At 35.1% G+C, this 23683-nt stretch overlaps 1 protein-coding gene across 1 annotated transcript; it reads left to right on the forward strand.

The window, feature by feature from the left end:
* Positions 1 to 4323: 4323 nt before the first annotated feature.
* Positions 4324 to 23131, forward strand: LOC150102562 (cyclic nucleotide-gated channel alpha-2-like). Its single transcript, XM_090398705.1, has 6 exons — positions 4324 to 4418; positions 8423 to 8487; positions 8677 to 8755; positions 15005 to 15123; positions 18960 to 19052; positions 23128 to 23131. Exons 3-6 carry the CDS (start codon positions 8708 to 8710, stop codon positions 23129 to 23131), a joined length of 264 nt encoding a protein of 87 aa, XP_090254831.1. The 5' UTR covers positions 4324 to 4418; positions 8423 to 8487; positions 8677 to 8707.
* Positions 23132 to 23683: the final 552 nt, after the last annotated feature.

Consider the following 23683-nt stretch of genomic DNA (forward strand, 5'->3'; position numbering starts at 1 on the left):
TACACTGGGGCGTAGGTCTGACCATCTTCTCCTGTGAACGATTTGAGGTCCGATTATCAGTAAACTCTCGAAATCGCAAAGTAAAAGAGGGTAAAAAGAAGAAGAGATATTAATTAGAAAGCGGAGATACTATCCACTTGGCCAACCAGACCGTCAAGTACACTGCAAGTGATAACGACAGGGTTGGAAGAAAATGATATGATAAAACTTGACTGGCCTGCGCAGATCGGAACCACACAGAACATCTTTGGGATAAATGTTGAAAGTTGAGTGCAGGCCAAGAACAGTCATTCAACAGCAGGATAAATTTTTTCCATACGGAGTGGTTGCCGTGTTGAAGAATGGTCCAAAATACCTGACTCATATTATTACAAACCTGTGGTCCTGATCAGTTTTCTTTGAACTATAAGTGCTGACTCAATATTTATTTTACTCTAGTGTATTTACAGTCACAAATGCATACTTCTAAAAGGTTAGCATTATCGTCCTTATTTAGAGTAAAATTTAATCTGGAGAAAGAGAGAGAAAAACTTTTTCTTTGATAAAGACTTTTTGATTTTGTGTCTTTCTCTTTCTGTAGGTGTTCGATCCTCAGATGTTAAGGCAATATTATATCAGTCAACCTGAGTTTTACAGAGATGTAGCAGCCATATTGCCTACAGAAACATTTGCTAAGATACTGCCAGGTAATTTTTTTTAAATAAAATTTTACAGTAAAATATACAAGACATAGGATACACCAGGGAGTAGGGCTGACCACAAGAACGCAGTATGGGTTTACAATAGCAATATTTAACTGTTTAGAGAGTTAAATAATTATCTCCTTAAAATTTATTCAGAACGAATTGACACTGGTTGTGTCGATACATATATTAACATAATCTAGAGATTTTAAAACCTCAGAAAAATGGTGTATAAAAATCCCAGCAGTTTATGCTGATTCAAATTATTTATTTTAAAAACGACCGTTTTAGTCTGCATGGCAAACGACATCACACACAGTTCATATGTGAATGGATTTGACTTTTTTTTATAAGTTTCTAGTTCACGCGAGGTTAGTTCAATTAAACTTAGAGAGAGAAGAAGGAGAAGATAAAAGAAGAAGGAGAACATACGCTACCAATTAGGTCAAAACAGGCAAATGGATCAGTGAGGGCGTTTTAATAGACATAACATATAGTGGATACAAGACTGACAGCCTAATCCCATCAAAATTAGGCTAAGATTAACAAATTCCTCAACCTCTTGGTTAAAAAAAAAGGGGGGGGAGGGGATGTGGAGAGAAGATACTACGAGGAACTTATCGGAAAAAAAAACAGAAAAAAAAACAGGTTGCCTTTTGAAAATAGACGCATCGTGAATTTCCTTGGCTAGACACATTACGTCACTTTGGAAGCATGTGTGAGCATGAAAAGTCGAGAGCAGAAATATAACTGTGTGTGGCTATCACCACCTGCATGTATCTTAGATATCTGCATGAAGCAGAACATTATGCTCTTTCACTAATTAGAGTTCCAATGCCTCATGGAAATTGCCTCATGGAAATCACATGCCTAACTGCCATTTGCACTGTTGTTGAGTATTTCAGTTTCTCATGGTCGATGGTATCTGTTTATTGAAAATAATGTTTGGTAACTAGTTTCGGTTTTGCATCTTTCATGACAGTCAGCATCAGTGCTTATTTTGGGACGATACGCAACTATTCGACGTACCAGCACCTTTATATTAACAAAGATGTCTTGACATACGGTTACCAGATAAATTTGTAATTTTTTTACATGTTTATCTAGTAGACCAAACCAATAGCAACAGTACCTATTGTTTTACAAAATAATCACTGGTCAGCATGCACATGAATTTATGGAGGAGACTATACCTGGTTGTGTCTCCTGTCTTCTGTACTACAAAAAATATAGAAATTGAAGTAGGAGCCATCAGTTGTGGAATCGTTTAGATTTCTAGTTCTATGAATTAAAAGCCAAATCTCGAAGCACTAATTTAGATTCCGAAATGGCCTGCATAATCATTAGCCTTTAAAAAAAAATGTACTCTTTTATGTTCTGGTCAGAGGGCCAGTAACATAAAAGAGTACGTGTGTGTTAAACCGTTTCTCGTTAAGATGTTTTCGTATTCATTAAATTCTTTACCATGACTCAGAGATTATCACAAGGTGAATGCAACATCGCATTCGGTTCATCGAATGCATAACTCTATTTTTTGTTGATGAACACTTCGGGGTAAACATCTGCAGATTTTAGTGTAAAATGTGTTAATTCGGTATTCTCTGTAATTATATGTACTGATCAATGGTTAAACTTTTTTTTTTAAAATGAGATACCCATACGTACCACAGAAGCAATTAAGGCCATTCTGCGTAATTGAAAATTTTCACATTTTTCAATTTATTTTTATTTTATTTTATTATTTTTTTTATTTTATTATTTTTTTGGGGGGAGGGGGATTATGGTTCCTAACAAAGTTCTTCCAGATGATTTCCTTTATCTATTTTATTTGTTGATTTAGAGATTACTGAATAATTTCCAATCATCTTTTATTTATTCATTGGTGTACTTTTTAATTCGCAGATGCAAGACTGTTTCCCAAGAATTTCTTGAGAGATACAGGAGCAGGTAAGAATATTTTATAAACTGTATTTTAATCACACATATTAGACTGTCTTAAACAATTGTTTCATGTTTTCATACTTTTTTTAGCCCGACTCACTCGCCTGATCAAGCTACATGTCATATACAAGTTCTTCAACCTTGCTGACAGGTAAGCGTTGGTTAATGATAATGGACTTAAATTAGGAGTACATGATTCGTCTTCTTCTTCCTCTTCTTCTTCTTATTATTAGCAATCTCTTCTTCTTATTATTATTATTAGCAATCTCTTCTAACGGGAACTGCTAGCTTGTCTGATGAGTTTTATTAATATCCATTTCACAGACAGCATTTGAATCCAGATATTTTTAAGAACAATTGGTGACTTTTAGCAAACAAGCCACGCACAGTCATAATTTATTATTTTCATGCGAAGTCATCTGTTTTATGACGCAAAGCTTCAAACAAATGGAATTATTTTATTATAGAGGGACAGCTGTACACAGAGCCTGTTTCCCAGTTTTCCCTCAACAGACAGCACAGATTTTTCAGCTTAAAGAAAAACTTTAAGTTGAAATATACGGACAACCGAGTACTTTGATCATTTTTATTAATAAGAACAACAATAAAATATTGTATAGACATATTACTCTATCACATTACGATGATTGTGGTATGCAATTTCTTGTTGAAAAATAAGACGACAATATGATGAAACAAATTATATAGAAATAGTGGATATTAAAGAACATTATTTCAAAGCCGAATATATGTATAAATTTTGAAAGTTTCGTTTCGAAAATTTGATCAGATAGCTTATGAGAATATACTCATATACGAGGGGGGGGGCTGAAAAGTTCTCATAAACACCGTAGAACAAATTGTAATAATTTGCTCTTTTTCCTTAGTGCAATGCCTTAGCTTGCGCTGCTCACAAGGCCCGAGTCCGTATATTCGGCTTTTATTAGTGCATTTGGTAAAAGTTCCAAAAACCAAAATGAAATATAGTACAGCGTAAACTGGAACTCGTTAGACCAGGAGATATTTTTCCAGTCGTCAAGCATACAGTGTTGGTGATCACGTGCCCACTAAAGTTGCATCTTCCTGTTCTTAACTGACAGCACTGGGACCCGGGACGGTCCTCCATTCGTGAAGTCGTGCAACGAACAGCGCATTCTGAGATGATGTTCTGGCCACCACTGATGTACTGAGCTGTGGCATGATATGATTGGTTGCGGCTCTCCTATCAGGGTTTCACGATCCTTGCCACTCTTCTCTGATTTCGTGCATCAAGGAGCAGTTTCCGTCCACAGGATTGCCGTTGAGTTGAATTTGTCTGGTTATTATACCCACCTACTACACCCTAAACATTGTTGTGCGTGAAAAGCCTAGAAGAGTAGACGTTTGTGAGATACACCAGCACGTCTGACACCAACAATCATACCATGCTTAAAGTCACTTAACTCACGCCGTTTACCCGCTCTGATGCATCAAACAAACAAAAAACCGTACGACGCCTGTCTACCTCATTTATATAGTAGCAGCCATGGACTCAACGTCTTCGGGAACGGCCTATTTTCATAAATGGGGAGGATTCCAATAAAGTGACCATTCAGTGTGTATACATATATACATGAAATATAATACAGAATTTAAGTTAATTTAGTGATGTGACTTCTTAGCGTATATTGTGAATCTCCTTTGTTTATTTGCAGTCGAACTAGCAATCCAAATGTCATTAGAGCATTCAGACTATCCTTGTGTCTGGCGATCGTCATCCACTGGATCGGGTGCCTTTACTATCTCATTTCTGAGGTAATGTTTAGGTAGATTTACTTTTCTGTCAACTTTCAAATATAAAAGAATAATAAGAACAATAGTATTCTTATTGGAATCCTATTTGTTTATTATAACATATGATTTTTGGATTTAATTTTTCAATTAATGGATGTCTATTAAGGCATAATAAATCCTTATTGCAGAATTGTTATAAATAAAAAACTCATACTAAATTAACTATTATATGAAGTTATGTGCAAGATTTTAATATATATATATATATATATATATATATATATATATATATTGCCCTTTGGCAAATCAAGTCTAAGAAAACTTCTGCATTTCAAAAAATCATTGTGAATATTAATTTTCTTAGTTGATTCCATTATCCAAAAATACTCTCATAACCCAAAACATCATGACCGCCCGGCATGTTTCTGGACAACCAAACTGACAGTTGGCCCGAAACAGGCCGATGGTGGACAATATCCTCGTATGGAATTGGCCTCGTTGACATCACCGGGTTCTTGCATCCGCATTGAACATGCCTTGACCACTAATTGTTATCTGACGATTATTTCGGGCCCGATGTTGTCTTAAATCATGACAACGGATTTCAATTCTTCAATCAGGACAACGCCCCGTGTCACAAAGCTCGAATCATGGTTCGAAGAGCATAATCAAGCATCCTGGCTCAGTTATTCACCTGTTCTCTATCCACCAAAGTCATTAACTTACTTCACTCTTGTAATCGTTTATTTTCCCTCCGCGTAGCAGATTAAACTATACATTTGAGTGGGAGAGCCCTTGGTTTGAATCCTGTCAGGGAAACATTTATAAATGTTACCTCGTGTTTAACTGATATCAAATTAGTCGAGATTATACGGAAGCAGTAGGATGTTTACTCTCTGAGCTAACAAATCAGCCCGTGAACACACACAGTTAATACACATAATATACTCGCCTCGTGGCCATAGCTACAAGAATCAAAACACAACATCATCTGATTTTCGCATACATTCATAATTCATTCTGCAAGAGAGAGAAAAAGATTTTTGTTAGAAGGGCCAAAAAGGAAGAGTTTATGACAAGAGTCGTTTGTAATGTGAACGAACGAGTAAAAGTAAACTGAATCACACGTATTCATTTAAATTTCGCATAAAATGTTTAAAGAAAACGTTAAAATTTAAGTCCAATTCCAGATCTGAGTGAAAAACATTAAAAGATCCACATATGGCTCTAAATGTTAAACTTGCAACGCCTGTAGAATTTAATTAATAAAGATGTTTAAAATGTAAATACAATAATATAGAAAAAAAAACGGCCTCCGAGTTTAGTCTAACCCTAAAAGCAATATACAAATCACTTTAGGAATTCGCATCTTTCGATTGTAGTAATGCATAAGTGCAGTTGTACTAAAGGGTAAACCTCCCAAGTTTTTTACGTGCTGTTGCATAAAATTTATGAAACTGAAATCAGCTTTGACAAATATCAAATTACGATATATCCTAAAAATAAAATTGAGTAAACAAATAAAAAAAACGCATAATAAAGCTGATCAAAGATATTTCCACAGATAACAAATGTGTAATAAGATGCAATAATGAAGCAAAAGAAATTTAAATAAAGAAAGCGATTAGTTAAGTCCACTACTGTTCAATATTTCTAACGGATGAAATAATTACAGAACTAAAAGAAAAAAGTTAAGCGGAACAAAAATTGATAATAATAATATAGTAAATCTGATCTTCTGTGCAGGTAACGTAGGAATTGCAGCAGACACCGAAGATATTTACAAAGAGGAGGATTTTATTTCTAACAGATTTGTCCCCCAAAAATATAATATGGTAATATCAATAGAAATCAACTAAAATCCTCATGATTAACATGATTAATAGGAAACCAAAGAGGTCTAAGTAAGTTATAAATAAAGAGAATAAAAATAAACCATGTGAAGAATTTTTGATGCTAGAAATTCAGGTGATGTTAGAAGAAATAAGTGAAAATGGAATGAAAGAACAATCACTTTGACTCCGTTTTCAAAAGGCGAACAAGATTTCTAGACATTTAAACAGAATAATATGAACAATAAGAATTTAAATCACGTAACTATGACAAGTAGATGTAAAAGTATAAGATCAGTATTCACTTTGTGCATCTGAAACAAGAGCCGAAAACAGTTAAGAAAAATTCTTCGCACTTGGAAAAATTATGAGATAAACAAAATTTGATAAGATTAGACATGAAGAGATATACAAAAAGGGGTGGGTGGGAGAGGACGAGCGTCACAGCCAGTAAATGAATGAACAGCAAACAGGAAGAAAGAATGGCAAAGGCATGTTAACAGAATGCAAACGAGTAAGTGTAATGAGTTTACGGCTACGACTCCAAAACAAAACAAACGTTGTTCACAATGGAAGGAGCTATCGTTACTATGGCCAAGAGAGGAAGCCGCATCCTGTTAAATAACAAGACAATGCTTTCTTCTTAATGCGCCACATTGTCAGATATGTATTGTCTCGTGCATCAGAAATTTCTTTCTCAAGTCAGACCTTGAATCAGACCGTTTATATCCACGAAAGGTTTTAAGTGTAACCATACATGGTAGAACCGTGGGTCATGTTAAGGATTAGATGATTCGGAATCACTGCTCTAGTGACCAGACATAGTACCTTTTTAAGACATTTTAGGCATCCAATAAACAGGGTGTTGGTCTCACGCTACTCAGTAAAATTCACTTACGACCTAAAGACATTAAGAAAAAAAACATATGTCATGTATACCACCGTGGGATTCGAAACCTAGAGCTACTGATTGGAGAGAGAGAGAGAGTGACTCCCCTCGACAAACCAGGTGGTCAAAATGTGAAAACACTTTTAATGAGCAAGGTTCATCCAACTGGAAATGCTCAAACGTCATTGGGATCCTATTCAGAAATTTGACTACCTGTTGACGAGAAAGGAAAGCCGGCATTCTTTCCAAAAAAAAAAAAAAAAAAACTGAATCTTCTCACATGTTTTGACCCCTATTTTAATATCGTTTTTCTTAATGCGTAATTCGACTATATCGTGCAAATGCGTGCCCGCATGGTTTCTGGAGCTGACCTTCGACGTTTGTTTTGATGAATTACTGACGATGAGACAAGTATATTATCATATTGGTTGGCCGAGTGGTTAGCGTACCTGCTCTCCAACAAACTCCAGCTGGTTCAAATCCCGCCTTGCGCATGGATGTCTGTGATTGTCATCAGGTGGGGGGGATGAATTTCATCTCCCGGCGTGAGAACATCACCCTGCTTACTGGAGGCCTGAAGTGGCTTGAAAAAAAGTTCAATGTTTGTTCACTAGAGCAGGGTTACTAACTATGTAAAAAATAAAAATTAAAAATATGCGTATAGAATTAATAAAAATAGAAAAAATCCTTTGTCTGCCAATGATAAGAATGTACCAGAGGTTCACAAAAACTTTTGTTGGGCGTGAACCACATAAAAAATACATATTGTCTATTAATTGCGCGTTCTCCGACTCTTTTTGGGGAATGATAATAATTTATGGTTTTAATGACGCAGAGACAGCAAAGGTCATACGGCTCCATACGAAAGGTTATAGCAGTACAAAAGGTAAGACAATTACAAACATCCAGGCCCGCAGCGAGATTCGAACCCGCGACTTGTTGGTTGGACTGAGGGTACGCTAACCACTTGGCCAACCAGGCTGGCTTGCGGGATGAAAAACTCAAGTTTCTGGGAAGAAAATCAGATAACTCACCTTCAGAGAAGTCTTTATAAAGGTTCCGGAATTCGATTAGGTCATTCCTAAATTAATGTCGTTTCGTTCTCACGACGACGCTACGGAAGAGCTGTACTCGATGTAACAATGGTCCGTAGTGAGTATGAAATTTATGAACTTATTACAGGTTCTTATTAATTTTTGAAATGTTATAAAATAAGCGACGCTAATAACATAATTAGTACTTATATACAGCGTTATGTCAATTTTGTGGTATACATTATGACACAGTTCATTTTCCTCCTTTAGTATGAAGGACTGGGCATAAACAACTGGGTGTATACCAATGATCCCAAGAAACAGGCCTTTTCCAGGTGAGTAAGTCGAAATGAAATAAATAATAACTTATCTTATCGTTTTAGATATTTTTTTTTACTGAAAACAATAATAACAACAAACTCATTAATGAATACCCTTAAAAAGCCATTTACAAAAATGAACTTTAAAACTTTTTAAAATGTGAACAAGCAATACAGCAAAATACTGTGTTCCATTTTTTTTAGGAAGTACATTGTGTGTCTGTACTGGTCAGGTATGACGCTCACTACTGTAGGAGACTGCAATCCCCCCGAGACGGATCTTGTAAGTATTTATAGAGTATTTTTGAGTCTGTTGCCGCGGTATGACAGAGTGGAGTTGAAAAGGAGGGCCATAATAGCGAATGACTTGGTTCATAGGTTATACAGGAGGAGGAGTGGTGTGGTGTGGAGTTTGTGAATGTGTGGAGCGAGTTTGACGGGCGAAAGGACTTATACAAGAAAGATGGTTTTGCATCTGAATGGATTTGGTGTTCGGAGACTGAAAAAAATGTTGTTGAATGAAGTGAAAGTGGATGTGCAGAATCAGGGAAACTAGAGCTTTTAGGGAGGAGGAGCTGTTGAGTGGATATGCAGACAACAGTGAGGCAGTTGGGTGTAAGAATGTATATAATGTGCCTGAGTTAGTACCAATGGTAATAAACTAGAATGGGACAGTTAGTATAAGGCGTCAGGATAGGGGCTGGCATAGGGGGATTTTGTTCTTTATTGCCAGGAGCATTAAGAACAAGCAAGAGGAATTTTTGGCCTTAGTTGGCTTATCCCAGGCCAAAAGTTACTGGCATTAGGGAGACATGGCTAACAGAGGATGATATAGTTAGGGGGATAGAACGTGAAAGGTATAGTGTGTTCAGGAGGGATAGAGAGAAAAGAATGGGGGGAGTGTTATTGATGATAACCAATGAACTGCAGCCAAAGAGAATAGAAGTTCGACTGCAGGACAGTGAAAATACCACATTTGAGGACATCTGGTATGAGATTGAGGTCAGCAGAACAAAATATACAGTTGGGTGCTGCTGTAGACCAGGGGATGGAATAGATGATGTAGATAGTAAGCATCGGCAAATAGACTCAATGAGTGGAGGACAGGTAATTATTAAGGGGGATTTCAACTACGGGAACATAGATTGGAAGGAAGAGGAGAGGAGAGGACACATCGGAGGAAGGAAATGGATTTTGTGTAGTTACTTGGGGATAATTACCTCAGACAGCATGTAATGGAATATATAGGGATTCGAGAGTGCCCGATCTAGTAACTGAATCAGAGAATTTGTCTATAATGAATATGACCACGCTGCCAGCAACTAGCATGATCTACCCTTGGATCAGTGCCGTGGCATGTAAAACTGCAAGGGCTGGATATTGATAGTGCATGGGAAATGGTAAAGGAGTGTTTGAGGGAGGTAATGGTTGACTGCATACCTAGCGTCAAGAGAGTAAATCAAGTGAGGGGTAAATGGATGAAATGGAAACACAATTAAGCTTGAGCTGCAAAAAAATAAACAATTGTGGAGGAAATTTAAGGAGAAAGGTGACCTGCAGGCACAGGCCAGAAGGGTAACTACTGTGATAAGAAAAGCAAAAGCAGATCATGAAAGGAAGCTATCAACGCAGGTGAAAGAGAATCCTAAACAGTTCTTTCGATATGCTGCAAGTAAAAGAAAAACTGTATACGGCAGAATGATTTTAAGCAATGCCGATGGTATGGTAGGGACGTAACTGAATCAGTCGAAATAGTGGAATTACTGAGCGAGCACTTTGCAAGAGTATATCATCCAGACGGTGATATTGCAGGAATGAGGGAACCGATGGCTTAAACGGGAACTGAGGTGAATGAAATGGAGGTGAATAGCATATTACAGAAACTTAATGTGAATTCATCTTTGGGATTGAATGGTATACCAGAGTCTTAGGCGAAGCGGCAAAGGAATTGTCAGTGCCCTTGATCATATTGTTTATTCTAAGTCTCAGCTCTGGGTTAATCCCAAGGGGGTGGAAAGAGGAGATAATAGTTCCATTGCATAAAGGAGGTTACAAGACTGATGTAGCAAATTACCGACCGATCAGCATATCAGGAGTCAGTGTCAAAGTATTGAAGAAGTTGGTCAAGAGCAAAACAAAGGAAAGGATAGATGGAAAAGGGATAATGTATTGTGGGGAAGCATGGTTTTGTGAAGGATAGATCATGCCACAGTAACTTGCTCACATTGTATAATAGTAACGGCTGAATTGGATAAGAGTAATAGGTTTAGAGTTATACTGCTGGACTTTGCAAAGACCTTTTGACAAGACACCATATGGAATTATAATCAGTAGACTGCAACACATGGGGATGGATATAGGTTTGGTGAGATGGATAGGAGGATGGTTAATGGAAAGATATCAGAGAGTAGTTTATTCCGGAGCAGAGTCCAAAAGAAGGCCTGTAACTTGCATTGTGCCACAGGGTTCTGTTCTTAGATCACTGCTATTTAATTTTTTCATTAATGATATGGGAAAGGACCTGAGAGGAACTATTTAGTTATTTTCCGATGATGCAAAGTTGGGTAGAGCAATAGTGAATGCAAATGATGTCAAAATTTTGCAGGATGATTTGGATAAATTGGCAGACTGATTATTAGCAGTATACCACATTGGTGAAACCGTACTCCACGAAATTCACGAAGCCAGAGACTTGAGAGTGTTAGTGGATATGGAGTTAAAGTTTAGGGGGGGGCACATAGCAAAAGTGGCTAAAGCAGCTCATCAGATCACTTGCTTACTGAAGAATACTTTGACGATCAGAGATATGCAGGTTACTGTTCCTCTTTATCGAGCCTTGATAAGACCCCCCATCTTGACTACTGTGCACAGATCTGGGCGCCAGGGTTTCTTGGTGATGGGGAGGAGGTATAGAGAGGATCAAGAGGCGAGCGACCAAGACGATAGCTGGTCTATGGAATAAACCTGAACAGGTTGAAGATTGTAGGGTACAGAAACTGTTTATAGACGGAAAAGGGATGATATGTTTGAGACATTCAAATTACTGAAGGGTTTTTACAAGATTAATTCAGAGAAAATTTTTCAGAACAGGTGTGGTGGTGGTGGGAGAACTATGGGATCATCTATGGAAATTGAGCAAGAGTGCAGTTAGCAAGGGTGTTAGAACTAGGTTTATTGCTTAGAGAGTGGTGAATGAGTGGAATAAGCTGCCAGAGTCTGTTGTGTTTGCCATGACTGTGAATGAGTTCAAAGAAAAGTATGATAAACACTGTGCAAATGCTGAATATTTCTTTACATGATGTTTAGGGCCTCCCTCGATGAGTCTAAGGACTCCTTGGAGTTGCCCTTAATAATAATAATAATAATAATAATAATAATAATAATAATAATAATAATAATAATAATAATACAATCAAGTCGTATAAAAATAATAATTCTTTCTTATTAGTTTTCCATAGAGAAATCATGAATATCCTTGTAGGATCTTCCATGGTCACGTACTGATATTGTATTGTTGATCCAGGTTCCAATGCTGATATGGAAAAAAGTGAGAGATGCAATAAACGGCAATCTTTGCGAATGATATCCGCGCAGAGTACTTATGGCTAAGTATACAGTCGTGATATCACAACTAGGTCCGCTCTTCCAGCTTCACACTGGTAGACCTGTTGATAACCCAGAATTAAATGGAGTTAGTCTGATAAAAAACACTGTTAAGTTATCAGTGAATATTCTTTTATTTCTAGATGGGGCGCCATTCACCTTGCTTCACATCGCTAAACCTAAAACTGAATTTCCGTTGCAAAGAAGGTCTGGCTTTCCCTCTTTAATTTTCTCTACCATTTTGCCTTCAAAGAGGTTTGGAAAATTGGATGAATATCATGGAGATTTACAATATTTCTTCCTATTCGGCAGCAGAGATTTAAAATGAATCCGAAAACCGTCTACTGAGTAGTGCACTGGACGGACGTGACACTAGAAAGATTAGAAGTCTAACAGCAAAAATGTCCGAATTCCTGAATGCAAATAACACCCCTTCCCCAATATATCAATCCAACTAATAAATAAGATATTTCCATTTTCAAATTTAATGTTGTTAGTAGCGATCATGTTGAAGCGTTTTGGAAGAAAAACTATCAAGATTTGAATAAATATTTTAATTATTAAATTCATTGTATGCACATCAATGTTTCCTTAGTTAGCTCAAGCTATCATTATCTAGCAACTTAAAAGACGTTCTCTCAACAAAGGCACAACCTGATATGAGCTAAAGAACAAAGAAAATACATGCTTGATGCTAGTTGTGGGAATTGTGTTCTTCTGAAGTTAGTGCTTTCGATCAGATACGAAGATAAGACAAAGTTCATTAGTTCTGTTGCAATCCACAGGATAATATAGGACTAAAACAACTATCATGTACAATTTTCGTGATTTGAAATTAAATTTGTGTAATAGCTTCGCTTTCTTCCATTTGATGAAGTGATTATTTTTTCAGGTCATACTGTGCTAATCCACTTTTCTGGATTGTCCATACTATTTTATTGCTGTGTTCTTTCCTTTCTAACTTTAGCAGTCCGCCCTATCTGTCCAAAACACACTGGGTTTCACACTGACAGAAATAGTGTGAAACCCGGAAAAAAGAAGAAAGGGGAGAGAGAGAAAGAGAAGTTCTGGCGTTCTTTAATTAATCAGTCATAGGTGGAGAGAAACTTTTCCAGTGGTTTGTAGAATATTCCAATACTGTAAGTTTTAGATTACATAATTTATATGTTGCGCCTTTAATTTGATTTAAAATAAAATAAATCTCTACATCTTTTTATTCCTTAAAAGTACACAACACACTTTTATTGACCAAAAGTAGTCGCCAGTTCTAATTTTGGAAATCGTTCGCAACCTGTCTCCAATTTCATCAGCTTGGGAAGATTAGGGGGGGGATCTCTAGTCTACGCGTACAGACAAAGCGACACAATGATATACAAACAACTACCGCTGCCTCATATTCATAGATAGCATTCTACAAACCTGCTACAAGATCGACAGCTGAAATTTAAAAAAATTAAAAAAAAGAAGAAGAAGAAGAAAGACGAGTTTTGAAGTGGGTTACTAGACTCCATCTTGCCGATCTAGCGTCATTTATAAATTTTATAAATTAAAAAATAATAATTACTTAGGCTATCTTCTGAACTTTACAAGATTAGAACAGTCTATAAACCACTGGATAAAGTTTCTTTCATCTAGAATAGCTTAAAAACCTCCAGAATTCCCAGGTTCCCTTTTCTCTCTCTCCTTTGCAAATGCTTTTCTTTTAGCTCCTTCATTGAGGATCTTTTTAGTTTACATCAACGTTTCAAAATATTATACTCCGTCATGCCTTGGATTACTCACCAGAAAAAATCAATACAGAAATCAGTACATCAATCTTGCTCTTGATATAAGGAAATTATGCTAAAAGGCGATTGATCCAATAACAAACTGGGCCGATTCTATTTTTGAAAGCTACTTCTCGGTGTAGTAGTAAGGTGATCACTGTAATTCATCCGGATAGACTCTTCTAATAATCTTGGAAGTGAGGGAATGAAAAACAGCTGATCCTTCTCTTATTTCGCTTCTACATTCTTCATATTCGATTGGATCGAGACCGGTGGATTGTTCCGGGTATATCTAGATTACCAGGATTTTGATTAATTATTGGATGATATATGCGTCTACCACAGATTTCCAAAATCTCTTCCGACAGAGGCATGCAGTTGACATGTTATTTATGAAGTAATTGACATTGTTACATTACCAAAGTATACGACGGTTCTCATCATTTTATCTTTTGGGCTTAATTTTATTGCAACAGGTTTTCTTTTATTCACCCCCGCCCCCGTTGACTGGCAATGAAAATCTCACCTTACGTATCGCATTTACGGACAGACTTCCTCAAATCACTTTTTTTAGTGGTGTCCTCAGAAAAGAAAGCTCTAAGCTCCATCGATGAAGCACCTCTGGCCTTTAGCGTGACTGTGTGATAAGCAAATACGTTAGGGCACATTGGGGGATGTGCTATTTATATGAGATTGTCAATTCTTCTTTTGCATGCATATGTAGATAATGTTTATTTAACCTACTTAGTACTCAGAATATTCATGGAACAGATGTGAAGTAGACACGGCAAGAATTGGAACATTCCAAGCAATTTCTCTCAATCCCCCCCCCCTCTCTCTCTCTCCTTGAATATATTTTAATACTTTACTCGCTATATTAAAATTTTAAAAAATGCCAACCAATTTGGTATGCAAGAACTTGGAATCATAAAATTTTATTCTAGTCGTCGATTTCAATTAGGGGTCATAATGAATTCCTTTTTTTAGTAATATTTTGAAATATTTCAGAAACATCAGAGACAACGACAATTCAGCTGTCGAAACAAATACTGTAATGAATGCCAGATTTTAAGATAATATTTCAAATATCCCGTTTCAGATAAGAACAAAAATGAAATAAAAGTAATTCTAATATCTTAATATCGGTGGTTGTTCTCTTGAAGGAATACGTTTTCACTGGGCTTACATTCCTCATCGGAGTCTTTATGTTCGCCACCGTTGTCGGCAACGTTGGAAACATCATTTCAAACATGCATGCAACTAGGCAAGAATTTCAAGCAAGGTCAGTATTTTTAGACGTATTTACAAATCATCAATCATTTGTTTTCTCGTAATACCTTAGAGCAGCGATTTTCAACCTGTGTGCCGCAATATTTTGATATAAAGGAATGAAAATTGATGTAAAAGAAGTTTTTTTTGCGCATTTTACTACAAAGTATATGAGGAGTCATAATGTTTATATTGCATCGAACAGACCTGTTAAGAGTGAATAAAATTTACGATTATGTTGGTATAGACAACATAATCATAAAGCAACAGTGTTCAAATATTTGAATTGTAAAACTTCCATATACTTTTATATCCACTGCAGCCGTGGGTTGGATATGAGACAATCATGTTTTTCAATGTCTCATCGTTATATGCTTTTGAAGAGTAATTATTTATGTGTCCCCATCGTCTAACCAACGACATGCATATAAGTTTTTACTTTAGTATGAGTGAAAAGAAAAGGAGAGAGAGAGAGAAAGTTGAATTTTGATCTCTTTTGTAATTGACGACTTGGTGAAAGTTATTTTTTTTCCGTATTACTGTATTTCAGTAATCAGTCTAAAAGCATTGCTTTTTAAAATGTTGCAACAGTAATTATAAATATATTATAACTATGTGATAAAAAGCTGTCTCCCAAGCCTGAATTTCCAATTTACATCCTATTAACGGCGTTTTTTTTTTTTTATTATTTATTTAAATTACGACAGAACATAACGGTGAAGGCAGCTTGTGCTGAATGCACAAGCATTAGGAGATAGCTCGTGTGTTCATCAGAAAAGATTTTACCTCTTCTTTTTTTTTTAGGACTTTTGGATCATTTCTTCACTGTCACAAAATCAGACCCCACTTCCATATCACTTCGCATCTTCCTTCGTATTAGGCCCAATGGCTTATTACGGCCAGAATCTAAATATTGCTTACGAAAGGGCGTAATCTTCTCTGCGGGATGAAAACCTCCTATCATTTCAAAAATTAATAATCAAAAATCACACACGCACATATACATATCGCTTTGACTTTAAAATTTTCAGATCAATTTTTGTTTGTACAACCAATAATGCGTACAGTAATATCCACGTTATCATATTTCGAAATCATACGATTAAAACAATAACTAGAATTTGTTAATGGTACTCTTGTTCAACCTATGGTATATCAGTACCACGAGAGGTGGAGGGAAGTTGATAGGAGAAAGTTGTTAATGTGTCAATGTTAGATTTCAAACCTGCAGACCGTACGCTTTAGAAAACACGCAAGAGAAAAGAAAGATAAAAAAAAACAGCAAACAATTTTGTTCTGTGTACTGAAATGAACTGCGAAGTATTTTATCAGCCTCTTCTTATTCTTTCCAGCATGCAATACGAGTGGTTTTCGAATTACTTCAACCATTGTGGAGATATCCAACAACATTTCTTATTTTTCGAGGCTTTACACAGAACGGCCTCTAGATAGTATACTTGATCCCATTATCACTGTGGTAATGATTGATATAAAGGATTAAAAATTTATCTAAAGGAAGTTTTTTTTTTTTTTTGCGCAGTATGATTATTCCTTGCTCTTACGCACTCTTTTTGTCAAAAGGACATTTGTGCATATTCGTTCTGTCATATTATATTATGCCAGAGTTTTTTTTAAACTAGAATCTGTAATTAGCAGTGTTTAATAGCGTAAATGATTTTTAAAATATCTTGCGCTGCTGCGCTTCTAGTCTGAAACATTCCAAATAATCCAAGATGAAACTGAGACTTCGTGATGCGATATTATTCTATACATACTTTCACTGTCCTCTGCAACCTGAGACATATTTACTACACCCCCCCCCTTCCCCATTCTTCCTCCTACTGATATAATTTAAGGATAATTTCTAGGCTAGTTATGTTTATATTGGAACTCAGGATTCATAAAAAAAGACAATATTTTTTTCATCTAAATCTATTAAGACAGACTTTTAAAAGAAAAGGATTTAGCATCTCTTGATCTTCAGTTATTGAAGTACTACGAGTTAAAGTTAACTACTACTCTCCCTTCTTCTTCCCACCCCATCCAAACGTAGCATCATGACTTTTCATATTCATCAAGTTATATACTAAAAAGATCAAAAGTCAAATTCCCTCTTTCCTTTTCGTGCATGTTCAAATATGCATGAAAACCAGCTCCTGCACTATCGTAACCTTTGGATTTGAATTGATGGACAAAACTTTCCCAATAAACCTGCCCACCACGCTTTTTACAAGCAATCTAAGCAGAACAGTGAATTTCTGAATTTATAATCTGCAAGCTTTCATTATCTATTTGCGTGTATTTTTAACTGTACTTTTATGTTGAGAAAGAGCAGAATTTAGAATATCTGTATTTTTGTCATGTTCGGCGGAAACCTGACATGTTCCTCTATTAATGTTTAACAACTGTCTGATATTTTTTAAATTAATGTTTTCGAAGTACAAAGAAATAAAACCCTGCTAGAGAAATGTATAACTATCTAGAATTTTAAGCGTACATTGTTGCCAGGTTTTGTTAATACCTATTAAGAAACGCAAAATTTCTACATATGAATATTCTTCCAGCCAAAACATTTTGAGCAGTTTTTGACCTATTAACATTTCAGAAGCTGTGAATGCATTATAAACTCTTATTTATTTAATCATGAACCAGCAAAGTCTATATATATTCTTTATATGAAGTATTTTTATTTTTTTATTTATTTTTCAAAAGTATGTCGCTTCAGCTATTGTAAGTGAAATAAAAAAAAAAGGATGCAAAACGTCAATGTAGATTATTAAATATAATCCAAAGTCCATGAGATTCACATTTCTTTTTCAAGAAACGCAGTTTTTGAGTAGTTTGTTTTTCATTGAAAACTTAAATATCCCCATAAATTTTAGTAAATATCTAATTAGAAAATTACATTAAAATCGTTTAGCCATAGTCAATTTTATGTGTGCTTGTTACTTACTACACTCGGGTATTAATTACCACACACACCGAGAATGCAGTATTTAATTTCTAATGGCAAGCTGACTCATTCAACCGCCTATTACAGTAACCGGTTATGCAAAATAAATGGTCAATAGTAATAATAATAATAATAATGCTCAATTTTCAACCTCAGAGGCTTTTCTGTGGTAGAAAAGCTCAACGAAAACTTAAGGTTTCGTTTTTATTGTTTTAAAGCAGGTTACATTCGGGAGGCTCCGTATCTCAGTTGGTTTCGAAACCAACTGAGATACGATACGAGCCCTTTGGGTGAAAAGACCTGCGTTCGAATCCCATCTATTAGGCGAAGAACCGTCATGGGGGCCTTTCAATTAAAGGTAAGTTAGCCAGTCTGTCGCATACCGAGTTGTGTGTGTGTGTGGGGGGGGGGGGGGTCGTCACTCAAAACAGGCAAACTTTCCCTCAGGCATGAAGTGCTCGCCCTTAGGGGATGCAGCGGGGAAGTGGCAAGCCGACTGCATTAATTGACTATAACTCCTAATTAAGGGACCCGCCTCGGAAGGATGAGAAAGGGAGCAGTTATGTTCATAGCTACAACATGATTGTTTTTTCATACGACCATTAACAGAATTCATCAATAACTTAAGTAATGTCCTGATAATTGGGAAGGGGTTTCAAGTTTTGTGTCAGCAAAAAATCTTTAAACAAAAAGCAAAACAGTTTTATTTACGCTTATGCCTTCTTACTTATTATTATTATTTTTTTTTTACTTTTATGCTTATTCCTGTTAAACTGTTTCTCCACTCAAAACAGTATTACGTCATTTATAGATGAGTCAAAGCCACGTTTTGTAGAAACCAAAATTTTCATTATTTTCTGAAATTAGTAATCTAATTTTCATTATTTTTCTGAAAGAATGGACCAGATCAAGTTGTACTTAACACATCGAAAGGTACCTTCCTCCCTTCAGATCAAAGTGACCAAGTGGGCAGAGTATTCTTGGTCCAGGTAAGAAATCAATTTTTGATAATTTAGATCACTTTTCTAAGAAAAATTAATAATTAAGTTGATGTTTCAGCCATAGCGCAATTACTTTCTTAATATTATCTAAATATTAAATTTAAAAATAATTAATAACTTATTATTAATGTAAGTTAAATTTTAATTTTAACATTTATAAGAAGTTATTTGAATTTTTATAAATATATTTATGTTAAAAGAATCACTTTTTAACATTATTTAATTTATGCCTGCATGATTTAAGTTAGTCGATATTTAATTTAAATATTAAATTTAAATAAAAATAAATTCAAATATTTTAAATAGTTTAAATTAATATTTAATTTATTATTAATAATTAATTAATTATTATTATAAATTGGTTAATTAATAATAAAATTAGTAAACATTTAAATATTAGTTTTATCTCCAGAAACTTGAAACAATATTTTCCAGCACTGACTGAGCTCTGTTTCCATGGAGAAAACAAATCTTGCATTATTTTTTCTTTTTTGATAGGACTTGTTTAGAATATGTTTCTTGGATTTGATTTCATTACTTCACTTTACCAACAATTTGAGTTCAGTACTTCACTAATTTCATTTATTCGCAGAAATTTTCTCTGTATAAACATGAGGTACAGAAGATCTGTCATGATATATTGGGAATATGGACTACGAAATATTAAGAGTGAAACAAAAAAAAAAAAAAATCATAGGTGTATATGAGAATCCAACCAAAATATAATTATTTCTTCTTGCAAAGCGAGTTAATAATCTTTTACTTCAATGCATTCCTTTCCAAGTCCACTGCAAAAGCAACCCTAATTTTCCTTCAATATAACATCCGCAGTTATATTTTTCATGTCCATAAATAATATTACTTTTCGTTGGGCGGTTTCTTCGTCACTGACGAATAATATCATTATACTTATTTAGACTTTGACATTTTTAATGTGAATCCTACCAACGAAAGGCCGTTAGTATACATTAGTATTATTACTGGGCGGGCTAAGTGTTAGATAAATTCGGAAACCCGGTTCTAGAGACTAAACAATTTTCAAGCCACTTCAAGCCTTCGGCAAGGAGGACGGTGGTCTCACACTAGAAGATGAAATTCATCTGTTATTACCTAAGGACATTCGCAAAACATCCATGCCCATGGTGGTATTCGACCACACAGCTGTTGGAGATTGGACAAGCTATTCCCAAACCATGCCGGAATGATATTAAACATAACATTAAAAAGTAATTCTTTTAACATATGTGTTTACAAAAATTCAAATAAATTCTTATAAATATACAGTTCAGTATTCAAGTTTGAATTATGCACTGTTTAAAAGAAAACTTAACTATCGTCTTTCATAATGTGAATGTCTCAGTATGGCATGGTTTGATTGGTGTTACGGCAGAAGCACTAAGGCTGTTAGATCAGTATATTACGTCTGTGAAACTGCGTATTTTCTTCTGTGCAGTTTGTTTTGTGGTGTTCATTTTCGCGAGGAAAAGTCTGTCGTCTCCACATGAGACCGGCTAACTCATCTTCAGTTGAAAAGCCCTTATAAAAATTCTTCACGTCCTAGACTCAATTCGAACCGAGGTCATTTCAAACATATTATGAAAGATGACAAATAAAGTTACATATGCATAATGCATCTCTGCTTCATATACAAAGTTTATAAGATATAATATCCACAGTTCTCATTTCTGTTCTCATAACATGCTTTAGTCTTACTCTTTTCATTTCTTACTTTTAGTTCCAGCTCGCTGCCAAAATGACCGCATTGCTACACAGGAGCGCCAGTCAACATACTGAAAATTTACCCCCCTCCCCCAAGGTCTGTCGTGTTTATTAGATGGGGGAGAGTGAAGGGGAAGGGACGCATAACACAAAAGAGCTGAAAGAATTTCTGATGAGTGAACACAAGACCATGCGGAAGCAATGTTTTTCCTGAATTTCCTCCTAGGAGTGGTGAAATTATGCAGCGAAATGCACTTCGTATGAAATGTGAGGTATTTCAATTTCACAGCAAAAACAGAAAATAGGAAAATATCACAGGAAATGTAGAAACCAGAAACTGAATCATCAATGTATGGATATTCTTTCTTTTTATATTACAGAGGATCACTAAACACCGTTCTCTTATCCACACTTCATTCTTCAAGACGGATAATAAGTTAATGAAAAAACAGATGAATGCTCATCCTTTTCCACTTCTCGCAATACTCGGTATTTCAAAACGTGAATGATGCCTTGTTACTAAGTTTGGCAAACGCAAAAACATATAACATGTGCGTGTACCAAAATACAGACAATTTTCAGTATTTTGAACATCACAAATGAAAAATAATAACTGAACCACTTTCTAGGAAATATTCGAAACGCAAAATTTAATTACACGTAATTGTAGACTACCAGCTTCATAGTTCAAAAGTCATATTCTCTTAACGTTCATATTATCAATGCAGTTGTGATGCCTGAAGGCATCTCAACTGCACCGAGAACTCAGGTGGCATTTTTAAATTTATTTTTTACAATTAAAGTGGTCACTCTTCAAATCTATTTTTAAAATATTTTTCTAATAATTAAAAACCATGTTAATTATTAAAAAAAAAAATATTTTTAATTTCTAAAACATGAAAAATAAAATAGAATATCTAGAGATATCCCTTTCAGGTCACATATCTTATCTTACATACTAGCAACCTCCAAGTATGAGATCATTTTGGAATGATCTCAAGGCTGACTAAAAGATCGGAATATATTTGACGAATGCTATAACAATCTCGATATACGTAATGTCCTCCTACATTTCAAATTCCTCTATTTCATCATTTCATAATTTTTTGACTGGCCTGCCATTTGGTAAATAACAAGTTACTGGGACTGTTGTTATATCATATAAATACCGTTTAGCATATCATTAACCAGGTTTGCTGGACGTTTATTCTTCCACGGGTGAAATTAAGAGAACGCAAACAACAGTTATCAGCATGTTTAAATCTGTAAACCCCTCCTCCTTGCACACATGCACGCTTTAAAAGTCAGTTGACACATAAATGTTCTATAAATTATAACACAGGCGAACAGATACTAAGAATTGCCATGCAATTACAAATATATATTTCAGCAGGCTTCTTTTAAGAGCATGCAAATAATATTAATAATAATAATAATAATTAGTCTTATTTTTCTTCCTCCTTTCACAAATATAGGTAATGTGGCCTCTTTCGGTCTCATCCCAGCATTTCATTTGTCAGTTTTTGTTTCTTTGACCCTTTGGTTTGCACTTCATCTTCTTCCTGGATATTCAATCATATGCCATTCGTTCTAGATGCTCTTTCCCTTTGGTTCTGTGTTTTTCTACTGTTTCCATTATTGGTGTTTGGTTTAGTTCTTTCACTAGTTTTCATTTCTCTTTTCACCTAGTTTTGTATAACCTGCTGTTTTCATACATTTCGTTTCTTCTGCAACGATTCTTTTCTTATCTCCTCTTATTTCCCATACTTTACTGCCATATGATAATGTTGGTTTTGATAAAAATATATACATTCTTAGTCAAATTTTCTTGATAATTATTGCTTACCTTGAGAAATGTCTTGTAAATGTTTTGGTTATTATTCCATTTACTTTGGAGAATTTGTTAATTTTGTTAGAAATATCTAAATCTTCACTGTTATTTAATTTATAACCCAGAGAATTAAAATTGTTGAATTTTTCTATTATTTTATTGTCTATTACTATTTTTGCTCGGATGGCCTTTTTCCTTTGAATGCCATAGTTTAGTTTATTCTCGAGATATTGACATATTATATTGTTTTATTATTAAATTCAATTTGTATACGGCTTTTTGTAGATTGTCTTCAGTTGTTCCAAATATCACTTGGTTATTTGCAAAGAGTTAGGACCTAAGATAAAATTATTTGATTGTTTCACTCATATATACTCCAAATAATACTGGAAATAAGGGACATGCTTGTCAGAGTCCTCCTGTTACTTCAAATGTTTTGGTTCTGTTCTCCTCATTTTATGCTTATTACTGTTTTCTCATATAAACTGTACAGTGATTTTAATAAATTTACAGGTAAGCAGCTTTTAGTATATCAAAGAATTTATATCTGCCTATCTTGTCAAAAGCTTTTTTAAGATCTATGAATGCTAGATGCCTCTCTAAGTGGAATTCTCTTCTTTTCTCATTTAGTAGTTTGAGGATGAACATAGGATCATCTATGCAGGATCCTCCTTTTCTAAATCCATTCTGTTCTTCATTTATAATATTTTCTACTGTAGCATAGGATTGATTCTGTTCTTCAGTATTTTGACATATAACCTATCTTTAACAAACTTATTCTATGTGGCATGACTTTAATCGCCCGATGCAACACGACACTTTTGCTTATTGGAGGCTTAAAGTGAGTGCTACCATGTTTTATCCCCAGAACAAGGTCTCCGGTTTCTGTATTCACCTTTCCCTTCTTACATGCAGTGCGGATTATTAACGACAGTACACAGGATTAGCTAGATAGCTAGCTATCAGTTATTAAATAACTATCTTTTCGCTTTTATCCCAATTCTCTGAAAAACAAACTAACTGGTGAAAGTATGACGGCATTAAAATAATGCCGTCATACTACTGGCTA

This window comes from Typopeltis vanoorti, chromosome 10 (assembly GCF_054136105.1).
Source record: "Typopeltis vanoorti isolate ZY-2024b chromosome 10, IOZ_Tvanoo_1.0, whole genome shotgun sequence".
Lineage (NCBI taxonomy): Eukaryota > Metazoa > Arthropoda > Arachnida > Uropygi > Thelyphonidae > Typopeltis > Typopeltis vanoorti.